This window comes from Emydura macquarii, unplaced genomic scaffold (genome assembly GCF_026122565.2).
Source record: "Emydura macquarii macquarii isolate MOO-44397 ecotype Brisbane River unplaced genomic scaffold, CSIRO-AGI_Emac_v2 contig_1253, whole genome shotgun sequence".
In the NCBI taxonomy this organism is placed as follows: domain Eukaryota; kingdom Metazoa; phylum Chordata; order Testudines; family Chelidae; genus Emydura; species Emydura macquarii.
Genome location: NW_027131390.1, coordinates 21,644,985 through 21,668,232, shown reverse-complemented (window position 1 = coordinate 21,668,232; position 23,248 = coordinate 21,644,985). Strand labels below are relative to the sequence as shown.

At 47.4% G+C, this 23,248-nt stretch overlaps 1 protein-coding gene across 1 annotated transcript in view; it reads left to right on the top strand.

Moving 5' to 3' along the window:
- The first annotated feature begins 1,463 nt into the window (after window positions 1-1,463).
- The window catches only part of LOC137153863 (relaxin receptor 1-like), a 41,612-nt gene continuing 19,827 nt past the window's right edge, over window positions 1,464-23,248 (top strand). The window contains exons 1-7 of the mRNA XM_067549679.1: window positions 1,464-1,512; window positions 16,038-16,184; window positions 16,951-17,040; window positions 18,182-18,287; window positions 19,355-19,426; window positions 20,718-20,789; window positions 21,572-21,643. Of these exons, the coding sequence (XP_067405780.1) occupies window positions 1,464-1,512; window positions 16,038-16,184; window positions 16,951-17,040; window positions 18,182-18,287; window positions 19,355-19,426; window positions 20,718-20,789; window positions 21,572-21,643 (608 nt within the window). The remainder of the gene's footprint in view (window positions 1,513-16,037; window positions 16,185-16,950; window positions 17,041-18,181; window positions 18,288-19,354; window positions 19,427-20,717; window positions 20,790-21,571; window positions 21,644-23,248) is intronic.

The following is a 23,248-nucleotide window of genomic DNA, read 5'->3' as shown; positions in this document are numbered from 1 at the left end:
TCGCCCCCGTGTAGTACAGCAATTTCTCTGCTTCATCATCCCCTTCACCTGCTTCGCCTCCCAGCCTCGGATCCCCAGGCACATCTGTCCCAGAAGTCAGACCCCAGTTCAGAGGGGTCTTACGAGCCATAAATAAGTCATGTATATTCATTTCTCTGCACACAAAAATTATTTCAACCCATGCTGGCTCCTAGCACTGGGCCCAGTTGACTAAACACTTTTTCACAAATGCTAAGCAGGAAATGCTCAAAAGTTTCATGAATTGAAAACCAGGCATCTTTGTCTGAGAAAATGATGCACGGCATCTAGTTCCCCCAGCACTAGCTGGAATCCATCTCTAAGGCCTGGTTTACACACGAGATTTGTAGCAGTATAACTATTTCGGTTAGAGGGGTGAAATTTTACAGATAATTATCCTAGTATGACGGACACAGAGATATCAGTAGAAAGGTGTCTTATTCTAGTATAGCTTATTCCTCCTTCCGTATGGGGAAAACCTTACTGGTATTAGCACTTTTATATGGATATAACTGAGTACCACTTCATTAACCTGTTATAATTAAAGTAGGGTGACCAGATCTCCCGATTTTATAGGGACAGTCCTGATATTTGGGGCTTTGATTTACATAGGCACCTATTACCCCTTATGCCATGTCCTGATTTTTCACACTTGCTATCTGGTCACCCTAAATTAAAGCAGTACAAGTGTGTGTATACATCAGCCGGAAGAAGGAGAGACATTGCTGATCTGAAGCAGTGTTCATTATGGGTCATATCCAGCAGAGGGCCCTCTTTCCAGGTCCTTGCTGGCCCATTAAAAAAACTCACCCCCCTCCTCCTCTCATCTCCTAGTCAGGACCTGGGCATCCTGCAGGGAAGCCACTCAGCGACCCAGCTCCCCTCAACTGTATAGCCATCTGAATGAGCAGACACGCACAGCAAGGACTAAAAGGTTGTTTGCCTCTGGAATCCTCCTCAGCAGAGACAAGTGAAACAAGCAACTGAGCCTTCTGCATTTTTAAACCAGATCCTCTCTGGTTCACGTGCCATTTCCCTAGAGGTAGGTGAGTCAAGTGCAAGTGGAGGGGAAAAGTCAACCACGTGGTAAAGGAAGATTTCCTTCTCCCCCCCACCCCATCCCCCGAACTTAAACATGAGGCTAGGAGGAGCTGTAAATATCTTCTGGTCCTGGGACAGCTTGCCACTTTCACTAGTTCGGGGCGCAGGAAGAAACGTGGCTTGAAGGAAGCCCACAGCACCTTGCAGAGAGGAACCTGCAGCATCTCCTGAGCTGGTGTGTGCAATGCTGGGAGTGGAGAGCACATGTGTATTTGTTAGCTAAAGAAGAGCCACATCATCTCCAGAATTCCCTTCCCTCCTCCCCTTCCTCTTATTCCTTCGCAGTAACCAGAAGACTTTTACATCTTTTCTAGCCTGAGATTATAGTCGCAAGAGCTACCGGCATGAAGCTTTTCCTGATTCTTCTGCCTTCTCTTTTCCAGGCTGTTACAAGTAAGTGGCTATGTTCAAAGTGGGGAGAAAATCAAAATGTTTGAATCTGGCTTTTTAATGCGGGTTTGGGGGTAGATCTAGCACTTGTTAACTGGGATGGATGGAGAGCATGGAGCATGGAATGCTAATTTCTTACAAAATCTGCACCACTGTTTGTGTCTCCTTATTTCCTTGCTGCCTCAAGACTTGAGTTCTAGCCGAATATCTTTGTGTCTGTATGTCTGTGCATACCTCTGTCCATTCTGTCATCTGTTATGGGCTTCCACATTACCTGGAGACTGAGAGGGAAGGAGAAACAATTGCAAGTTACAATTTTTTTGTTTGTCCAAAAGGAAGAGAGATGTTAGATTTGAATGACAGCAGATAGAGAAACTGTGTTAATTTCATCGTCTTAATGTGACGACACGTATACATTTTATGGCTGCAGCGGACAAAGAAAGGATAATTAAGTGACCCTTAAAGATGGATTTTAGAAAAGGATAGAAGCCAGAAGTTCTTCTGTGTGTCAGTTTTACTCTGATTTATTGTTTTGCTGTTTACCAATGACAGTGCAAACTTTTCTCTGTTGCTAATGGCTCTGAGGAGAGCAGAGAGATACTGAACCCAGTGAGAAGGCCAATGGGACTATACCCCCCTTTTCCCCAAATCAAATAGTTTTTTATTTGCATCTCCTTTATAATGATTTGCTTTTGGAGCATTCATTGTACCTCAACAGTAAGAAGCTTGGTGTTAATAGGGGACGTGCATGTGTATCATTTGTGTGTGTTGTATATGGGTCTGATGTGTGTGTGCGTGCGCGCGCGCGTCAGGTACCTGCACCAAAAGGGGATATCCAGACCTCAAGGGCAGGGGTATATGCCAAGGGGAACATCTGTCTCAAAGGGCTATGTGTAAGAAAATGTACCAGGGGACTGCACATTCTGGTCCTGTATCTGTGCCGCTGGTTTTGTGTTTACTTGTAACATTCTCTGTTTTCTTTGGGGGCATGTGGAGGTTAAGGGAATGTTTCACGAAGTGTAAAAGTGAGAGGATTCTGCTGGGGAATTGTTTATTGAACAAAGTGTACAGTAAGCTTAATATTACTCAGGTTTCTGATCTGTGAGGAGAGATTTTCTAATGGGAAAGAAACAGATCCCAAATCATATGTCTACCTTTGCAAGGTAGCGTTCTAGTGTTTGTTTTAAAGTCCAGGAAAGTCTGGCTAGAGCCCTAGAAGATTGAAAATTGTCCTAGGGAATCGTGCACTGAGATGATCATATATAGTGCTTCTGCTGTTGGAGAGCTTTACAAACAGTAATTGATCTTGTGAACTAGGTCAGTAGTCTCGCCATTCTACAAATGGAGGGACTGAAGTGCAGAGAAGTCAAATGATTTGCCCGAGACCACCCAGTATGGGGAAGTCAAGCCCAGAAGGAGAATTCAGGTGTGTGTGGCTCCCAGCCCGGTGCTTGTTCCTTCTGTTTAACAGCTGCTCCTGGTTGAGTGTGTTGCTAACCTACTCCCTTTGATCCTGCTCTGGGAGTCAGGAGAGAAATGTGAGTCTCTAACTTGGTTCCTCTACGTGACAGCAGTGTCATGTTCTGGGAAAGCCAGGACTGGATCTGGATTGTGGCTGGGGCCGAGCTTTGGGCTGAATAGAGTTAGTTTATACTTTTGGGTGGATATCACATGGAAGGTAGCAGTTTTAGATTTGAACCCAGACAAAGCTTGGTAACATCACCTGCGTGTCACTTTGAATGTTTGAAATGGCAGACCCAAAGCCCATTCCTCAGGGTGCAAGTCCCACGTGAACCAGAACTGATAAAGGGCTCCCCCAGCCTGAAACTGCCTGCAGCCTCAGCCCGCGCTGTGCCGGGCAGTTCTAGTGAGCTTGCCACTTCAGCAAAAATCTGGATTCTGCAACTCATTTGTGCTGTGGCGCCGCTCACTGCGCAGGATGCAGCAAACTCTCCCTTGAGCCATGTCACCCTCTATTCTCAATGGCGGGGGAAAGGGCTCATTTACTGGGAATGACGGCCTTCGGTCTAAGTCTTAGCTCTCCTGCTCTTGCTCAGAAAACACTGCTAGCTCTGCAGATTTGTATAGCAATCCGGGAAATAGAATTATAGTTTCAGAGAGCAAGCAGATCAGGATAGAGGCCAGGAAGAAACTGTCTCGCTAATACACAGCACTGCACAACTGGTCACGTGTACTGTGGGTGTTTTGCTTTCCTCTGAAACACAGACTGTATCTTCCTCCTTGCATTAGTTCTTTACTGTCTCTTTTCCCTTCTTTCTCTCCATTAGTTCTTTCCTACTTTTCTCCAGTGCTCTTACCATCATCGTACTTTCTTATGCTGCATAATAATTGTTGTCTGGGTCTCTGAATATGGATATCCCAAACTTGGTGGTGTTCATAGTCCATCCAACCCAGATCCACAAGGGACAGCTCAAAAGCTTGGGTTTGGCTGGGAATTTGTGACTTAATACCATGTCTTGGAAAAACCCATGTTAATAAACTCTTCTCTGTTATTTGCATGGTTCCACATGAGGACAGGAGCTATGCAACAGAGGCCTGGTCCAATAGCCAGGGAAGTCAGTGGAAAGATTCCCATTGACTGCAATGAGCCCTAAATGAACTGAAACCAAGACATAGCAGGGACCCCACCTGATGTGTGAGTGCAATAGGATACCTCGCAGTGTGAGTAGAGATGAGTCTTAGACACCAAGTCCGGGGGCAGGGCAGATCCAGGGTTCATATTTGGAATTGGACCCATCTTTAAATCCAGGGCAAACAAAGGATGATATGTGGTCTTCTAGCTGCAAGGCTTCATGTAACAGGGCAGAGAGGAGGAGAATAAAGGCTTAAGCACTGTTTCTCTCCAGTATTACTTTTCCTTGTTCTCGCTTTCCTCCCGGGCTGTACTCTCTTCCAAATCTAGCCTTTTCCCCTAAATGTAAAAGTGAAAACGTTAGACATATTAAGGGCTGAGTTAAATTTTACCATTTCCTCCATGGCTCCCTGGGGACAGCTCTCTTCTCCACCTCCCTTTAATTACCCACTTGTTCTTTTCCTGCGCTTGTTTAATTAGGTTTAATTTGCTGTTGCTCTGAAATACGGAGCCCTGAGATGAGAAAGGGGAGCTGGCCCCAGCGGGGCTCATTTGTGCTGTGGCGCCGCTCACTGCGCAGGATGCAGCAAACTCTTCCTTGAGCCATGTCACCCTCTATTCTCAATGGCGGGGAAAAGGGCTCATTTACTGGGAATGACGGCCTTCGGTCTAAGTCTTAACTCTCCTGCTCTTGCTCAGAATTGATTCCCATGGAGTTCAGAGTGCTGCAGGTCAGCATCATGGCCATAAGCTTTCACTTGGACAAACCTCCCAGGGGCTTCAGCCGGCATTGAACAAGCAGCTCAGAATTTGGCGCTATCATCACAAAGCCAGCAACAGTCCCTTCAGTGGCATATATGTGATATTCATTGGCTGCAGAGGGCTGGCAACATAAAGCTGGTGGCTATGATCAATGCGAATGTGTCATGAAAGCAAATGATATCACAACTCTCAGAGCAGGAGAAGGGGAAATCTGTCACCTGACTGGGAACTTACTGACAGTTTAGACCTAAGGAGTAGTTTTTTGAGGGAGGGAAAATCTCTGACTGATGACTGCCTTCTCCCACGGGTTCCATGCTGCCTCTCTCTTCCTGGGTCTTTGAAATGCCCTCTGCCCCCGAGCTCAGGGCTGCTGTGTTGGCCCATTTAAAAGATTTTCCATTTGACAGATTCGGGCACTCTGATTTCTATTTTAAATCCTTTATCTGCACTTTATCTTTGTTCGAGTTTTAATTCACGCCTGAATTATTTGTTTTGCAGGGCACCTGTATAGCCATGCCTGACAGACAGTGTCAAAGTACAGTGCATGATCAGCATTAGGGGAACAAAATGGTAACAACTATGTTAATCTGTGATGTGACAGAGGTAATAACAGACCCATCATGATTGTGTTAAAAAAGCCTCCTTAATAGACCAGGGAGTATTGAATCTAACAGTTTGGCTGACCCCAAACTTGTACACATCCTGTGCAGTCTGAACGCCCTGTCTCTGAAAGGGTTTGGGGATCTCCTAGCACTGGTCATGTCACCACAGAAACTGCTGTTGGACCCCCTCGCACCATTGCCAGCACCTCTTCATGTGAGTGATGCTGTGAAGAGAACAGCAGAGTCCCCAAATTGTATAGCAGAGGTGCACAAGCGCCATTAGTTTCTAACACCACGGCAGCAACAGAGACGGCTTGTAAAAGCCCCTATGTCTACACAGCCACTAGACACTCGCGACTGGCTCGTGCCAGCCGACGTGTGCTTGCAGGGCTCAGGCTGCAGGGCTGTATCGACTTCTGGACTCGGGCTGGACAGAAGGAAACCTGAACTCTTTTGACAATGTTGTATTTTTATTTAATTTTGCACTAACATGTATTATTGCCTAGGATCTACCAACATCAAATATTTTTAATCAATACGATAAAATTCTTTTAATGAAAATAATTAACCCTCGTGAGCCACTAGAAATAGAAGCTTACATTTCCACCTAACTTAAATTAGATTTTATTCAGGACCCCCACCCTGCAAACATGCAGTTGCTAAAGGTAATTAAGGGAGCAGTCAGAACTTGTGTCTGCATTAGTCAATGCTTTAACACGTGTCGTTTTGTGTCTTGCAACAGCTGCTTGCAATATTCCCTATTTGAGACACATGTTTAACAACACTTTTTTATTACTTATTTTTACTAACTTCTTGAGTTTTCCAAGGTTATTGACCCAGACCCTATGGTACACCTTCAATGGTGAGGCTTTAGTTTCTTGAAGAATAAGAACTGTGATTACCAGTTTTGGCTTTTTGACGGCGTTTCCTCATTTTACAATATAAAACCATTTTTGTACCTATATTCCAGTTACAATTCTATATATGCTCAAGCTTCCTTTTCAGCTCACTTCAAACTTTTCGCTTTGGAAGTTATGATGGATTGTATTTATTTTACCCCAAAATTGTGGCCAGCTGCCCAGCCTAGCAACAGTATGATGTCTGTTGTACTTGGCCTCTTCACTCAAGCACTATCTGAGCTATGTGCAGCAGGTTGTCACTGACAGACAAAAATACGTCTCGGAGTAAGATAGTGTTCCAGACAATTTGTGTGTTCCACACAAATAGTTGAACTTACAACGCAATATTTTTGTTTGTTTTCCTGCAGGCAGCAGCACTTTACCTAGCAACTATTCAAATCAGATGTTCCAGAGGGGTAGCCGTGTTTGTCTGTATACAGCAAAAACAACGAGAGTCCCATACTATTTGTAACCTGGGAAGTGGGCAGGCGCAATCCCGCCCACTGCTAAAGGCCCCTCCCCCAGCCTAAGGGGAGGAGTCACTGAGCCCGGGATACAACTGATTACGGGGGACAACTAATGAAAAAAAACAGGAAAGGACATGGGGGTCACAGGGTCAAATGAAGGGAACCAGAATGGGACACCAAGCAGAGAACCCCGGACAGCGCCCACTGCACCCGGAAGGTGTCAAGGGAGCCAGCGGACATTGCCCAAAGGAACTCTGCCCAGATGTGTGAGTGGACAGAGAAACGGAAATAGGCCCCCCTAGTCGCAGAGCGCCCCCCCTCCCCCACCAACCTCCTCTCCCTGGTCTTGTAGATGGCCATTTTGGCCAGGGCTAGGAGGAGGTTGACGAGGAGGTCCCACGACTTTGTGGGACCATGGCTAGGGTGTGCGTAGATGAGCAGGTGCAGTGAGAAGTGCAGCCAGAACCTCAGCAGGAGATTCTGGAGGAACTGGAAGAGGAGTTGCAACCTGGCACACTTGAGATAAATGTGCGCCAGGGTCTCCCTCACCTTAAAGACTAACAGATTTCTGCAGGCATAAGCTTTCGTGGGCTGCAACCCACTTCGTCAGATGCATGAAGTGGAAATCACAGATAGGAGGTGTGTATATATACATCCAAGGGTAAGAAACAACAATGGGGTGGGCAAGTGCTAACAAAGTCAATTCAATTAGAGTAGATGAGGCCTATTCACAACTGTTGACTAGAGGGTGAGAATGTGGGAACAGTGACAATTACTTCTTGTAATGAGAGAACCATTCCAAGTCCCTGTTCAGATTGTGTCAAGTTTGCATATAAGTTCCAGCTCTGCAGTTTCTCACTGAAGTCTGTTTCTGAAGTTTTTTCATTGAAGTGTGGCAACTTTCAAGTCAGCTACAGAGTGTCCTGGGAGATTGAAGTGCTCTCCTACTGGTTTAGGGATGTTATCATTTTCCATGGAAGGCACCAGCAATGCCCCTCTGCCATGTACATTGGCCAAACCGGACTGTCACTACGCAAAGGAATAAATGGCTACAAATCAGACATAAAAAACGTCCTATCTGTCCTATCTGTGATTTCCACTTCATGCATCTCATGAAGTGGGTTGCAGCCCTCAAAAGCTTATGCCCGCAGAAATGTGTTAGTCTTTAAGGTGCTACAGGACTCTCATTGTTTTTATTCAAATCAGAGAGATTCAGGCATGAATTAAAATTCACTGCTGGAGTGTCCAGTATATATGTCCACTGCTAAAACTGAACATTTCTCTATGACCCAACTGCCTGCACAGTCAGTGCAATGGAGTTTGTAAGATTGTCCTTAAGAGCTCGCTCCACCTGGTGATGTGCAAGAATGTTACACATCCTATATATCCTATATTATATGGCCCCCATTACTGTAATATCAGAGAGCCTCACAATCTTTAATGTATTTATCCTCAGGATGTGGGAAGTGCTATTAGCCCCCATTTTTACAGATGGAGAACTGCAGCACGTAACGGTTAAGTGACTTGCCCAAGCACACACAGGAAGTCTGTGTCTATGGTCTATCTATGGTATTCACAAACGCCTTGGTACGTAAATACCATTTGTTAAAGAATGTAAATCACTGGGCCTACATGCATTAGTAAGTTCTAGAATTGGGTCCTATGCTAGTAATCAAATCCTTTTATTGTTCCCCTCGTGTATTTAAAGGTAGGAAGCATCCTTAGAAAACTGAACCTTAAAGGCTAGTCATTCTTTGACACAGGAGGGCATAACTCTAGAGAGAGAGAGAGAGATGGAAGGTTTTCTAGACGAAGTCAGTATGTTTTACAGAACGAGAGAGAAGGTGATCTGACATCTTAATTCTTTGCATCTTTAGGGATGTCTGATCTTCTTCTAATACTCTAGAAAGAAAAAGAAGACCTTTAGTGCATACACAATATGCTTGCTCCACTCATCCTTTGACTCATTGCACCATCTCTTTGTTCGACATCTGCTGTATTATAAGAAGACAAAAGACATTCTTTGTCCCAACTCATGGTGCTAAAGATGACACACAGATTTTCTTCATTTATAGAGAGATAGCTGAGGCACAGTTATACTGTTTCATGAAGTATTGATGCGTAGCGCCCTGCAAATCTGTGGATATCTTTATCCACTTTATATCTGCAGACCATATTTGCAGATGACAAATCAGCTGCAGATACAAATTTTGTATCCGCACAGGGCTTTATCAATCTGTATGTTTTCAAGCTTGTTCCACAGAGTGAAACACTTTATAAATATGCCCCAATCTCACTTGTAGCACAAGTTATGCCAAACACACAATTAACACAACAATTTGTGCAAGCCACTTCAGAAAATGTAGTAATAAAACATACTTGAAAATACAAAGCTTGCAAAAAGTAATAGAAGAGGCAGGATATATTTTAAAAGTTCCAGAGAAATGCTAGGTGAAGTTCTTTTTGTGGGTTGTGAATAGGTCCATAATACCTCAATATTTGTTTTGCATATCTTTGTTTTGCATATATATATTTACCTCCTGTCATCCCAAAAGACATCAGAACAATTTATTAAGAGCCCACTGAAATGCAGCCACCTCTGGAGTGGTGGGCAACAGGTAGCAGAAGGAAATTGCACTGTACAAAATTGGTAAGAGAAGAAATTTTGGCCAGGGAGACTGGGGTAAGCCCTGACTCTTACAGAAAGGGCCATGTGATCCCCAGTGTCGACATCTGAGTCCAAGGCCACTGTTAATCCCTCTGGGATTTGTGGCAGCAGCTCTGTTCATCTCCTGCAGAAAAAGTACTGGCTGTCAAACACAGGGGGAGTGCAACAAAAGGTGCCATGTGGAAAGTAAGACAGTAGAGCTGCACTATTTGATCCACCTGAAAATAACTTGGAGTCATCCTTGCTGTGACTGGAGCCATGTCCAACTGGCAGTGGTTTGCTTGAGTTTAGCGCATATCTGCAAACTGTCCTTTGAAATTTGTGTGCATTTGTTTTGCTGTCTCTAGCTTTCCACAAACTTGATCAGCCAGCTGTTCATATATTTGTTGAGATCAAGCCTGGCAGAGCAAAGAGCAGTTTGTATCTTGTCTTCAGGCCCATCTGCAGACACAAGATGAGGAGAGGATTAGAGCACATTAGATCAGCAGAAAAAGAACACTTGGTCTGGGGAGAGCATTAATTCTATTCACAAACTAAGCCTCATCATTTTCATCTTTAGCGAAGCTTTATGATGCCCTCCCTCACTATAGAATCTGAGTCGCTCATGGGCATTACTGGCTGGTGTCTGGCAGCACCATTGTGAATTCTGGAAGCGTTATCCTTAGTTTTTACAGATGGGGAAGTGGCTTGTCCAAGATTAGAGCGGAGATTTGTGGCAGAGGTGGGAGTACAGCCCAGAACTCCTGACTGCACTGTTCTAACCCCAGAACCACAAGGCTTTATCTGCCGCTGCAGTTTTTTTCCTGTTGCTCTTTAACAGTATTATTGCATCCAATGCACTCCACTGTGTTTGAAGGGAAACTGGTGGTGCATCAAGAGGGAACTACTCTGGATATTCCAGCCATGAGTGTGTCTTAGGCTCTAAACTGAGGGAACCCTAGTAAGTGTGCTGCCCTCCTACCCAGATTAACACCAGCATCCCAGCCAATGATTAATACAGAGGTGTTATTGGCAGGGACAGGAAGGAATTCTCATGTGACAATCTGTGGGAAGCTGGGGTTGATCAAGATGCCTCGAGTGGATTTCTGTGGATGTGAAATTCAAGATCTATTAGAAGGTTTCGGAAAGCACTTCACATTAATTTCCAGGATCAGGAACTAGAGACAGCTTGAGGATTGTCAGTAAGGCACAGAGACTTTCACTTCAAAGTCCTTTCTAAACATTAGCCAATTAATCTACACAGTCCGCCTGTGCGGGAGGGAATATTGCCCCCTTTCTGGAGAGAAATGATGTCCCCCAAGTCAGAGGCAAGACTAGAATTCTGGTGCCCAGTCCTACGCTTGGAGAAGCTGGACCATCCCCTGCATGAAATAAATGGGGAGTCTCAGTCCATATCCTAGTGCATCTGCGTCACTGAAAACACAACTAGCACCTCTGGGCTCCCTTGTGGGCATGTTTAGTGCAGCAGTTCAGGACTACTGCACCATGGAGATTGGATTCTCCTCTCACCCCACTGTTCAGGGCTGTGGCACATTGGGGAGGGACACTTGCCCTCCTGCTCCCTGGTCTGTACTTGTTTTGTGGATCTTCAGGCTCCAGGGCTATTGGTCTGGCACACTGAGCCCAGCAGGCTGTACGAAGAGCAGATGTCCCTGCTGATACCATTGACTGAGAGATGCTATCGACACATGCAGGAAGTAGCGGGAGTGGACAAGGATGATCTTGGTGGCTCCGTTTGCTCCTTACTGAAAGTTCCCAATGGCTGATGATGAGCAATTGCTCAGCATCGCCAACGGTGCTTGGTCCTGCCTTGCCTCCCCTCTGATTCAATGAGTACGTGGGGCTGTTGGGAGCGTTAATGGCGAGCTGTGGGCCGAGGTGCTTTCTGTATGATGATAACACCCAGCTTTATAGCTGGCTCTTCTGATGCTGTTGAATGCCTTGCCCGGTGTCTAACTGAGACCAGGGCATAGATGTGGCCATAGTCAATGCAGGTAAAACTGTGGCGAACCTGGTTGCCGAGCCCTTCTTTTCACCGGCATGCCTGCCATGTGTTGTCAGAGTGTGCAGCCAAGAGTTATTGTTGGTCTCCAGTTGCAGTTAGAGGCTTGTGGAGCTCCGGTGATCAAGAGGGCTTCTTTCATCCTTGTCTGGCCTGGAGAGTGCGACCACTCTTACTGCTGTGGACTTTGCCACCATAAGCCATGTCTTTGTCCCCTCCAGACTAGAGTGCTCCAATGTGTTCTCCACAGGGAGCTTCTGCAGACTGCAGCAGTCTACTCAAGAGGTATATTTGTTGGAAGCACATGGCACAAGGGCTTCCAGGTGCAGTCTAAAGCCTTGTGGGTTTACCTCCAAAGCCCCCTGAATGTCTTGCTGTATGCTGCGGAGACAGCTCTCTCCTTTTGTGACTTGGCGGTGTCCAAGCTGGAGCCCCCTTGGTATAGGAGAGAGGAGGCGGATGGCAGAGTGTTCTCTGTGAGGAGCCGTCAGCCTTGGAACTTACTTCTGGCGTGGGCTGAAATGGCTTCATCCTGCTGATTTTCAGGGCAGGGTACAAGACCCATCTATTTCCCCAGGCTTTTGAGGTAGAGGTGGTGTCTCTAGCTCAGGACAGACATGTCTTTATATCTGTGATGAGCCTAAATGGATACATTCACTTTAAATAAGAGAAATGTATACTCAGAGTTCTGCAACGGAGACTCCGACCCAGCGCACAGCCTCCCCCACGCACAGAGCCTGAAATGGCATCCTGAGATGCCTCCCGCTCTGATGGAAGGAGAGCAGACCCAGCTGTTGGAGACGCCCAGACACTGACATGTGATGCTGAATACTCCCCAGCTGACGTCAGAGGCTGCCTTCAAAATGGGAAAGAAACAGCTCAGGGGAGGTTCCATTTGCTCCCAGCCTGTGGATTAATTCCCAGGTGCAGGAATGTGCCCACACTGCACCTAGAACAGCTCTTGGAAATTGCGGCCTTGTCCACAAATTGCCCAGTGCTGTCGTTTAAGATGCAGTGAGGAGGACGAAGGCGGGGCTGTGGCTGTTAGAAAGGTTGCTTGGATCAGTTTTATGGCCCACGATGGAGGTAACTCCCTTCCAGCGGTTTTTGGGAAAGCTCCAGCTTTTAGGGAAAGATTCATGGAGCAAAGTCTATTGCTGCTCCAGATCTTAAACACTTTGAATCATGTTGATTAACTCCAGCGGGTTTTGCAGGCGTTTTGGGCCCTCGTTTCCCTCAGAATAAATGTCTCAGATGCGTCAATAAATCTGATAAAAGGCTAGTGGGTCCCCAGGGCCCATGTGGAAGATATACGGCTGGGGACCCAGCCAGCATTTTGCTGTTTGTTTTCTGCTCCTACAGAGAGACTGTCGAAACCCTGGGCAATGTTTCTGATCTAATGTGGAAAAATACTTCAGATCCAGGCAGTGTCAGCCTGCGGAAAGGCAGGGCATTCAGGCAGATGAGCCTCTGGGTAGGACAAACGGACAGTCTGTAAACTCCTCAGAGCAGGGATTGTGTCTGTCCCAGGCCTAACAGATTTTGGGTGCTCTCTGCACTATAAATAATATCACTGTGCACATCGTGTGCTCCCTGCTATTAGCCACCGGGGTAGTAAACCAGAGGCAGCTTCTAGGACATTTGATCAGTTGCCTGTTCACTGCAAACTGCTTTGAGTTCTATCAGTTCTTTTTCCTTGGCCTCTCTAGCAGCTCTCTAGGAACAGGTGAAACATTGAAGAGCTTGTCTATACTTCCTGGAAGGACCACTCTGATTAGAATCAGTTCTGTGGCTTTAGCACGCTCTCTGTTTCTCTGCTCAGTAAGGTCAGTGGCAAGAAATTGAGATCTTTGCTGCATAAGTGTTCAATCACTCTTTGAGAGGCACGAGTGGGGTAGGGGGGAGGGTGCTGTGAACAGGCTTGTAGTGACCTGGGTGGTCTGTGAACTCCCCTCACCACCAGTAGGAGAAATTCTGTTAGTCACTAGAAATCTGGTCCTGATGAAGCCAGTGACTGACCCAGAATGAAGCCGTGTGCAGAGGGGCACTTGGAACGGGTCACCACCCTCTCTGCTATCCTGCAGCTGTGGCAGCTTTCCAAGCACAGAACGTGCTTTCTGTATTTGCATTGCATCCTGCCCTTCATACAGAAATTGCCCAAATGCCCTTACGCTTGGAGCAGTCTCTCACTTCTCATGCAGCTCCTCTTTGAGACTCACAGCTCGCCCTTTAAAACTCATTTCCCGTGCCTTCCAGCACTGACCAAACTTTGGCTGGGATGGGTGCCACTCTCCCACCTCTGATGGTTTGTACTGCAGCCATCTAAGCTAAACTGCAAGCTGCTTGGGGCAGGGACTGCTTTACACCAAGTGCTGGATTTATACCAGGTGTCATCACTTGCCCCTGACCCTGCTGCCGGTCCTGTCTCCACATTTCTCTTCCTTTTATTACAGCTCTGGGGGTAATAAGCACCTCAGTAAGGTAAAATGCACCAACTTCAAACCTTGGGGCTGGGAGAGGCGGAAGGGAGGAAAGGAATGACTGGGATGGTTCTGTGCTTCCCCCACCCACCCAAAGCGCATCCATCACCACGTGAAATGGTGAGTGGTAGAAATGATACTCACTGCCCCCACATTACGATAGCGGACCTGTCTTCAGTGATAAACACGTGCCATCAGCCATTCATCCATGGGAATGTGAGCAGAAGAAAAAAACTTGAATGACAAAGCCGGGGCCATCCAGACGGTTCTGTCACAGCGATAGACTGATGCAGCTTCCTGGGGCTTGATTAAAGGGGAGTGCCTGGAATCATTTTGTTGATCTGGAGAGTGCTTTTGACACAGTTAATTGTAGCATATTAATGAACAGAGCTGAGTGGCTGAGGCTCTTTGATGCTCTGATTGGTGTTTCAGAGCAGCCTGATGGAAAGGGCTCAGCAAAGTGGAGGTTTAAGTTACTGAGTCTGATCTGACCACCTCAGGAGAGGGTGGCTTTTTCAGAGGGCAATGGAGCTAGTTTGTGATACTGTCCTCAATACTGTGTCTGAATCCCTCTCTGCCTCTTCCTGAGGCTGCTGCCATCTTGGAGGAGCAATCAGTGTGAGGCAGGCCACAACCTCCTCCTCCTCCTCCTCCTCCTAGGTCCCATCTAGTCCATCTTCCCTGCCAGTGCAAGTTTGGTCCCTACAGTCTATTCTCCAGTCTGACATGAAGCATGGTTCTCAACCAGGGGTATGTGTACTCCTGGGGGTACGCACAGGTCCTCCATTCCAGGGGGTACGGCAATTCATCTAGATACTTGCCTAGTTTTACAACAGGCTACAGCAGAAAGCACTAGTGAAGTCAGTACAAACTAAAATGTCAGACAGACAATGATGTGTATACTGCTCTATAATGGGAATGCGGAGCCATCCTGCCACCCGAAGCCCACAGGGATGACACTTGGGATCAGCTGGGACACGCAGGCGGGAAGTCAATGTCGTGACTCTCGGCCTCCTTTCTAGTTTTCTTGTGGAGATGAAAGATGCTGGATTGACAGCCCTGGAGACCAATGGTCTCGATTTCTCTTCAGAGCGGGCACAGCATGGCTCTCCCTACTCATCCCCCTCCATGTGGCTTATCCATTACCGTGAGACCCAAGCTCCTGGGGCACACAGGAGTTCAACCTCAATGACCAACCAAATCCCTCCTGAACCTCACCCCTCTCCTGTCAGGCATTTCATTGGTAATTCACCCACCACATCATGAGGATTGAAAAGTTAAATCAACAAAGTTACAAGCGGAGACCATGTGTCTGTGTCTATATCGAACGTGTCCGTGAGCTTTGGACCACAAGAACCACCTCTGCCCTTACATAATGTATGGCACCAAGCAATTTGGATGGTGCTCAGTAAATAGCAATAATCCGCTGGAGGACCTATTAGCATTATCCATGAGGGTGATTTTGTGGCATGTCTTTCACGTCGGCCACAGAACAGCTGTGTGAGGGGCACATCTTTCTGTCACTGCTGATCTGTGCTGGATTCTTTTTCGTTATGATGACTTTTCTACATGCATTTTCTGAGACACCTCCACTGTCCCAGATGGAGTTGTCTGATGGAGGTGCAGAATTTGCTACTGCTGCTGTTTCCTGGTCTCTCATTTGAGAGGAAGGAAGGGAAATTGCCCAGTGAAATGCAGGACTGATGGAGAACCTTATTCAATGTCTCTTGGCTATGGCGAGACATCTCTTCATGCTCTTACAATGTCAGGGCATGTCTCCTGTTTGCAGTTCTCAGACCCTGCCGGAGTACTGGGAGACATCTGAACAATCAAGGAGCATGGTCCAGATGATGCTGCTAGCATCCCACTGATAAATCATGCTAGATGGGACTAGGCTAATGTGCAGTAACAGGGGTACCATACAGTAATGAGTTACCATGTCCTGTCAAGATCATAACTAATACTCCAAGAAGTGGTTCTCAAACCTGCTGTGGGCAGAGATGGGGGACTGGCCTGTTCAAGGATGCTTTTGACTGTCTTGCTTTCCTTTGGCAGAGTCTCTTCTGGTTCATTCCAGGCTGGACAGCTATGCCTGCCCCTTAGGGCAGTTCCCCTGTGGCAATCTGTCTGTCTGTTTACCCCAGCTCCTGCACTGCAATGGAGAGAAGGATTGCGACAACGGAGCCGATGAAGAGAACTGTGGTAATTAGCTAACCACACAGCCTGCCACGGCTTTCCCTGTCTTCTTGCCTCCAGTCCAAAGACAGAGGCCCTGTAATTAATAAACCATGTGGACCTGGAAATCCCAGAATTCAGGCCCATCAATACATTCAAGGGATTTAGCCCACTCTGGGAGCATGAACACAGGGAGGGATCCTTATGGTGCCTTGGTGTTACCTGGCTGCCTTGCAGCTATCACTGAAGGTATAAACCTACCAGGAGGTGGACAGACAATGGGAGAGGACAATTTCCTCTGACCTTCTAATAATCACCTAGATGTCTAGGTAAAGGGTGGTCAGACAGGGATCACTTAAATGGAGGAATGTGACCCAGCAGAAGGGGACAGTCCTGTCAGAACATCGTAGAGAGTCAAAGGGGGAGTGGGCAGGAGCTAATGTAAACTAGAGATGGGCCAAAGTCACCAAAGATGGGGCCGATCCAGATTGTGAATACTCCGTTTCAGGGGAGTCAGATCTAAAGGTTTGGTTGGGCACATTATAAAAATGGCTCTAACTGCAAGAACCAGCTTCAGTTCATATTCTGAACTCCCTCCGAGTTCAGACGTGTTCTGATCCAGGTGTTTGGTTCAGGCCCCACACTGGGATAAACGTCCCAGCTCTAAGATCAGGAGTCAGAGAGGAGGTGAGCTAGCCTGGGGGAGGCTGGGCCGGGGGAGGAGTGAGTGAGCTGGCTGTGAGCAGAAGGGATGCCAGACAAACCCGCATGATGTCCGCCTTCTCTTTTCTAGTGGATAACAGCGGGTGGCTGCAGATCCTGGATGACATGCAGCAGACCAGGGGCAGCAGAGCCAGGCAGGAAGTGGAGACCCCAGATTGCAGTGAGCATTTCCCTTCCTGGGGCTGGCTTTGTATTCCCTCCTCATCTACTGTGTCTTCCCGAACCTCCCCAAGATACTGCCCACGCCCTTCTGTCTCCCTCCCTTCCTCCCCTTCAGTGCTCGCTCTGCCCCCTTCCTCCTCTCATCATCCCTCTCTTTTACTCCTCTTTCTCGCGCTCCTTCCTCTGTAGTGAGTTAGGGTCGCGGCTCCATGACAAAGTGTTTCCTCGTGACCCTGTGAGGTTTGAACCAGCCCTAAAGCTGGGATCCTGGGAAGTCTGTCACTCAGGCCCAATGGTTAAAGCTCACCCTGGAGCCCCACCCAACATTCAGATTGAATTTTGTTCAGGTTTGGGAGAGTTCGACTCACCCTCCCCGGCTCTCACAGGGGCAGTCTGCTTTTTTGCACTTCCTCGTTCCAGCCAGGACTGGATGTGCTGAAATACCCCGACCAAGGCTGGCCCTGCAAGATTCCCAGCCTGGATGTGCAGGCCTGGGAAGTTCAGGAATCACATCTCTCCCCTTCCTCCCCGCTTCTACTCTTCTCTCTCTCCACACACCCTGCCCCTTCTCTCATCACCTCCTCCATTCTTCCACTGCTCCCACTTTTCTCTTTAGGTAGGGTGACCGTATTTCCCAAAGGGAAAACGGGACACCACGTGGGGCTTGCCTGAGCCCCCCACCCTCCCTCAGTGCAGAGCTGGCCTGAGTCACTCGCCTGAGTTCCACCTCCCCTCCCCTGCACAGGGCTGGCCCCAGCTGTCTGGTGTTGCTGCTTGCCCAAGTCCAGCAGTGTGGAGCTGGTATTGCCGCTCTCCCCAACCCCAAAACATTCCTCCGCGCCTCACTTGTTCTGGCAAAGCCGGGCATTTGTCCTGTTTGCTCCTGCCAACTGATGATCACCAGACAAATGCCCAGTTTTGCCACAAAAGTCCGGGACAGGGCTTAAAAAGGGGACTGTCCTGGGCAAAACGGGGTGTCTAGCAACCCTATCTTTAGGAGTGCGTATGCCATCCCCTGCCCTTTTGACCCCGACATACACAGCCAACCCTGACCCCTCTCTGTGCACTCGTGTATCCTTTTATCTGCTTGCCCGCCCGTCTGTCTCCAATCTCAGTGTTCCCTTTGTGCTTGTCCCCAGTGCTTGACCAGGTCCCAGAGCAATGCCAGTGCTGGGGAAGGGCGATAGACTGCACCGGCCAGAACTTGTGCACTGTCCCCTGGGTCTCCTCCAACGTGACGAAGCTGTGAGTAACAGAGGGGGTAAATGGGTCCTTTCTTTGCAAAATTGAAGCCAGTGGGAAATTCGCCCTGAATTGTTGCATTCGCCCATTGTTAGCCTGTCTGACTGTGCTGCATAGCATCAGTCATCGAGGGGGTAGTGCCACCTAGTGGTAAGGTTGCTGACTGCAGAGGAAGCTAGTTCCAAAGTATATGGGACTGGGATAATGGAGAGAAATTTGTGCCTGTTATCGTAGCGAACTGAGTCTGGGGTGATGACAAGGAAACCGTTATCTCTTAGATTAAGGATGCTCAAATCTTTTTTTCCCTAATCCTCTGTGATAAAACCCATCAGGCTGCATTCTAAAGCTGGAGATCTTGCTGTCAGGTGCTCTGTGCGATTCACGCTAGAGAGGGCTGAGCCACTAATGGCTGGAAAGATGGATTGTAAACGTGGCCTCTTGACCAAAGCCCCAGGCTGTATTTCTCAGGGTAGATCTAGCTGCAAAGGCCTCACTGTGAAGAGAAGCAAAAGATTTTGACATCAAATTAAATGAAATTCCCATTTGTACTGGGCTGTTGTCTTTACTTGGATTATTGGCATTAAATAACGGACCCTTTGCATTTCTCTAGCCCCTTTCTTCTGAGGATGCATAGGCTGCAAGTGTGACACAGCTCTGCAAAGGGCTGTAAATCTCACCAAAAAATGGGCATGTCCAATATTTGGGGCCAGGCAGCTTTTTGAGCCCATAACGTCTGAGCAGCATGCACACATGGCTACTCAGTCTGAGCGTGGAAATGCCATTTGCACACAGGAAATGGGGGGTGGATGGGGTGGGGAAGGGTCGTGCGGAAACCCTCAGGTGTCAAAAATGATGCTGGCAATTCAAGAAGTGCTGTCGGCAAATGCAATCATTAACATATAGCAGCAAGCAGCGTGTTTTGCACACGTTACTCAGAGAAGATAGGAAGAGGGCACTTTACCATGGGGGAAGTAGGGGGCTATTGGGAGTAAAGAGACCTGAATTTCTTAATTGTTCCCTATGTATTTCCTGATCTGTGGTCTCTGATTTTTCTTTCCACCCCTCCCTAGGGATCTGAAGATGAATAAAATCCACTCACTGTTGGACAACCAATTTATCACCTACAAAAATCTGGAGAAGCTGTAAGTACCACCCCCTCAGAGCAGCAGGCTCATTGTCAAGGGCACGGAGGAGACGGGGGGAGAAAGTAGCAAATTTTCTGCGCCAGCAGCACCTAGGTAGTGTGCCACATATAAAAGAATAAAAGCACATATTTGGCAGGACCAGCTTTGCCTAGGTAAGAGATGATGACCTTGACTTCTTCAGCGTGACAGGGCCCTGTGTCCACAGAGGCTGCTGCTTTTCTCATTTTAATAATCCGCCATCACACCTCTTGTGGCTAGAGCGTTTGGCTTCAGACTCAGAAGAGCAGAGACAGCAGGAGGGCTAGGTAACCCCTTATTTGCAGGTGTTCCTGTAGTTATTTAGCACTGAGCCGTGGTTGGCTAGTTCTGTTAGTGCATGTGTCACTTCGTATATATGGCCTGAACCAGTGCCCGTTGAAGTAAGTGGGAATCTGTCACGGGTCTCATGGGCCCCTACTGCACTGCTTCCATTAGGATGCACTAAGTGTGGGGCGTAGGGAAGCAACGTGAGCTATCAGACTGTTGCTAACATAACATGTCAGGCATGCATGGGAGGTTCAGAGTCCAAAATGACTGGTAAATGACAGAGGGGGAAACAACAAACAGTTCTCTGTTCTGGAAAACTCCAGAACGTTTTCTACAAATCATTTCACTTTGATCAACAAAATATCTTCAGTCTGACCCATCGGAGGGTTTATTATCTGAGCTCACTCAAAGTACAAGAGAATAGATTTTGTTCTTTTAGGTTGGATCCCGGCCCAGCATCCTATCTAGTAATAATAATAATAATAATAGTATCTAGTGAACCAGGATCTCAGAGTTGCCATTAATGATTTCCAAGCATTTGTTCTTTCATCCTCACTCCCCTCGGATGGGGAAACTGAGGCAGAGAAAGCGGCAATGACTTTCCACAGTTGCACAGGAAGTCTGCTGGCAGGGCCAGGAATAAAGCCCACAACTCCTCACTCCCAGTTCTGTACTTTTGTCCATAAGAGCATCTTTCCCCTTCACTGCGCTCCATTCCCAGTGCTCCCCTGGATCCATTCCTGGTACTGATCTCTCACTCCCTGGGCTACTGGGGATGTGAGTGCTGGACTTGCTGTGCAAGAGACTGTTTCATTTCTTAGCCCTGATTTCTCTGCGGGGTGGGCAGGGCTGCTAGCACTCTGTACTTCCGTGCAGAGGAGATGCAGGTTTGATTTCATTCCTGGGGACCAGCAGAGGCTGGGACCACTGTGGAAACCCTATTAACCTTGACATAATTGTTTTCTGTTCTGTTTGTAAACAGCCTCCTACAGCACAACCAAATCCAGTCAATACTGCCCTATGCTTTTGCTGGACTTTCCAAGCTTAAAATGCTGTGAGTAAAAGGTTTTCCTGTGGCGGGTCACAGGGGAGGGAAGAGGTTATTGACAGTCTCCGTGTTTTAGCCCTCTTACACAGGCAGCTGCTCCTGCTGCTGGAATGCATGCAGGCTGAATGCACGTGGTCTTTGCTGTCTTTCTCCTGCCGTTCGTGGACAGGAGGCCCTCTGGAGACGTATGACTGAACAAAATGTACCCGCAACCCCCAGCAAGGACCATGTTTGAAATTAGAGCATGTTATGGGGGAGGGAGGATTTCTGGCTCTGACAAATGTTTCTTCCTCACGTTCCCCTCCCCGCTATCATTCATTCCAGGGTCTGTCTTCACTTACGGCGGCAAATTCAGCGCCGCCGGATCGATTCTCCGGGCTCGCTTGAGCGGAAGTGAAGACCCGCCCATTCGATCCGGAAGTCAATTGAATAAATCCACCCCCAGAAAAAGGAGTAATGCTGTGTCGATGGGAAGGTGTTTCCCGTCGGCGCAGCATAATGGGGACGCCGCGCTAATCAGAATGTAGGAAGTTGACAGGAGAGACGCAAGCTGCTCCACGTAGCTTGTGTATCCCCCGTCGACTGCCGCCAAATTTTGAAGTAAATGTAGACCAGTCAGGCTTGTGCCGGTAAAATATAGATGACTTCAGGGTATCCCCATTCACACCCCTAAAATAAAGTGTATGGGACCTGGGGGGGGAGGGGGGGATGGATGGTGAATAAAAACCAATTTAACCAACAGCATCAAGCCAAGGTCACTTTTCTTTTCTTCTCTTTAATAATGCCAGGTTCCTGAGTCACAATCAAATCACTCAGCTGAAGCCTAGAGTCTTCCAGGACCTGCATCATCTTGAATGGCTGTAAGTGCCTCTTTCTGTTGGGTGACCCAAGGGGGTCCCATGAGGACTGAGCAGATGGAATTGAGCGTAAGGGCAAGTTAGCCTGAATATCAGGGATAACATCAAACAGTGGACCTATTAGGCTGGGCACTTGTCTCTCTCTAACAAAAGCAGTGAGGTCCCCATTGCTTGGGACATTGAGAAGGAGACAGGACAAACCCTTGGTGCGTGCACTTAGGGGAGCAATCCTGCATTGGTCCCAGGAGAAAGACTAAGCAGGGTTACCAGCTCTTTTCCCTACCGCGCATCTATGATCGTTGGCATGAACTTGCTCCAGAGTCTCAGCCATGAAATCCTGCTCTCTGGCTTCAGCTCTTGAATCAGCGGATCCCCTCTTTTTGTAAAGATGTAACAGCTGTTAAAGCTGCCACAAGGCTGTAGACTTAAAGGGTGTTAATTGCATGGCAGACAGACGTAAATAGGGAGCCCGATGGAGAGTGGGGAACGTAGATGCAGGCCAGACCCGTGTGAATGCAGAGCTTTGTATCCCCAGAGACACGTTTTGCTATGCTAATCTGTGGCACAGTATCTGTTATATTCTGACCCAAAGGCCTATTCCATGTCAGTGCAGTGATGTTGTTAATAAAGATGCATTTCCTGCTCTAAGAGCAGATGTTACATGAATTACACTTAGTCTTGAAGAGAGACTGTAACACTGCTGCGATCCCACCAGTTTCTTTTCTCCCTCAGAGCAGATTACAAAAGTCTTTACTATCTTAGAAGCTAGAGACCTCTGGAATCGTCCAGTCATCCTAGTTAGATGGGTGTGATACAAGAACCTTGTAGATCGCTGTCTCTTTCTCTCTCTCCTTCCCACAAGACCAGTGCAAAATTGATCTTAGATCTTAGATTTGTAGATTCATTGATTCCAAGGCCAGAAAGGACCATTGTGATCATTGAGCCTGGCCTGCTGTATAGCACAGGATTTCCCCAAAATAATTCCTAAAGCAGATCTTTTAGAAAAACATCCAGGCTTGTCCAGGGGATGGAGAATCCACAACCCTTGGTGAATTGTTCCAGAAGTTATTTACCCTCATGGTTAAAAATTTACACCTTATTTCCAGTCTGAATGTATCTAGCTTCAGTATCCAGCCATTGGATCATGTTGTAACTTTCTCTGCTAGATTGAAGAGCCCATTATTAAATCTTTGTTTCCCATGTAGGTACTTATAGACTGTAATCAAGTCACCCCATAACCTTCTTTTTGTTAAACTAAATAGATTGAGCTCCTTGAGTCGATCACTGTAAGGCATGTTTTCTAATCCGTTAATCATTCTCAGACCTCCACTCTAAACCCCCTTCAATTTAGCAACATCCTTCTTGAACTATGGACATCAGAACTGGACACAGAACTCTCAGTGTTTTGTTCAACCCAGAGTTTAAAGTTCCACGTCACTAGATGTTGTTGAGACCAACAGTTTAGCAAGATTCACACGTGGATTAGACCTCTATACGGATAATCACAATGGATTAAGCACATCAGAGATATGAACCCTCTTGCGACAGGGCATAAACCAACCAGTAACCTATGGGGTTAGGAAGAAACATTCCCTCGAGGCAGGTTAC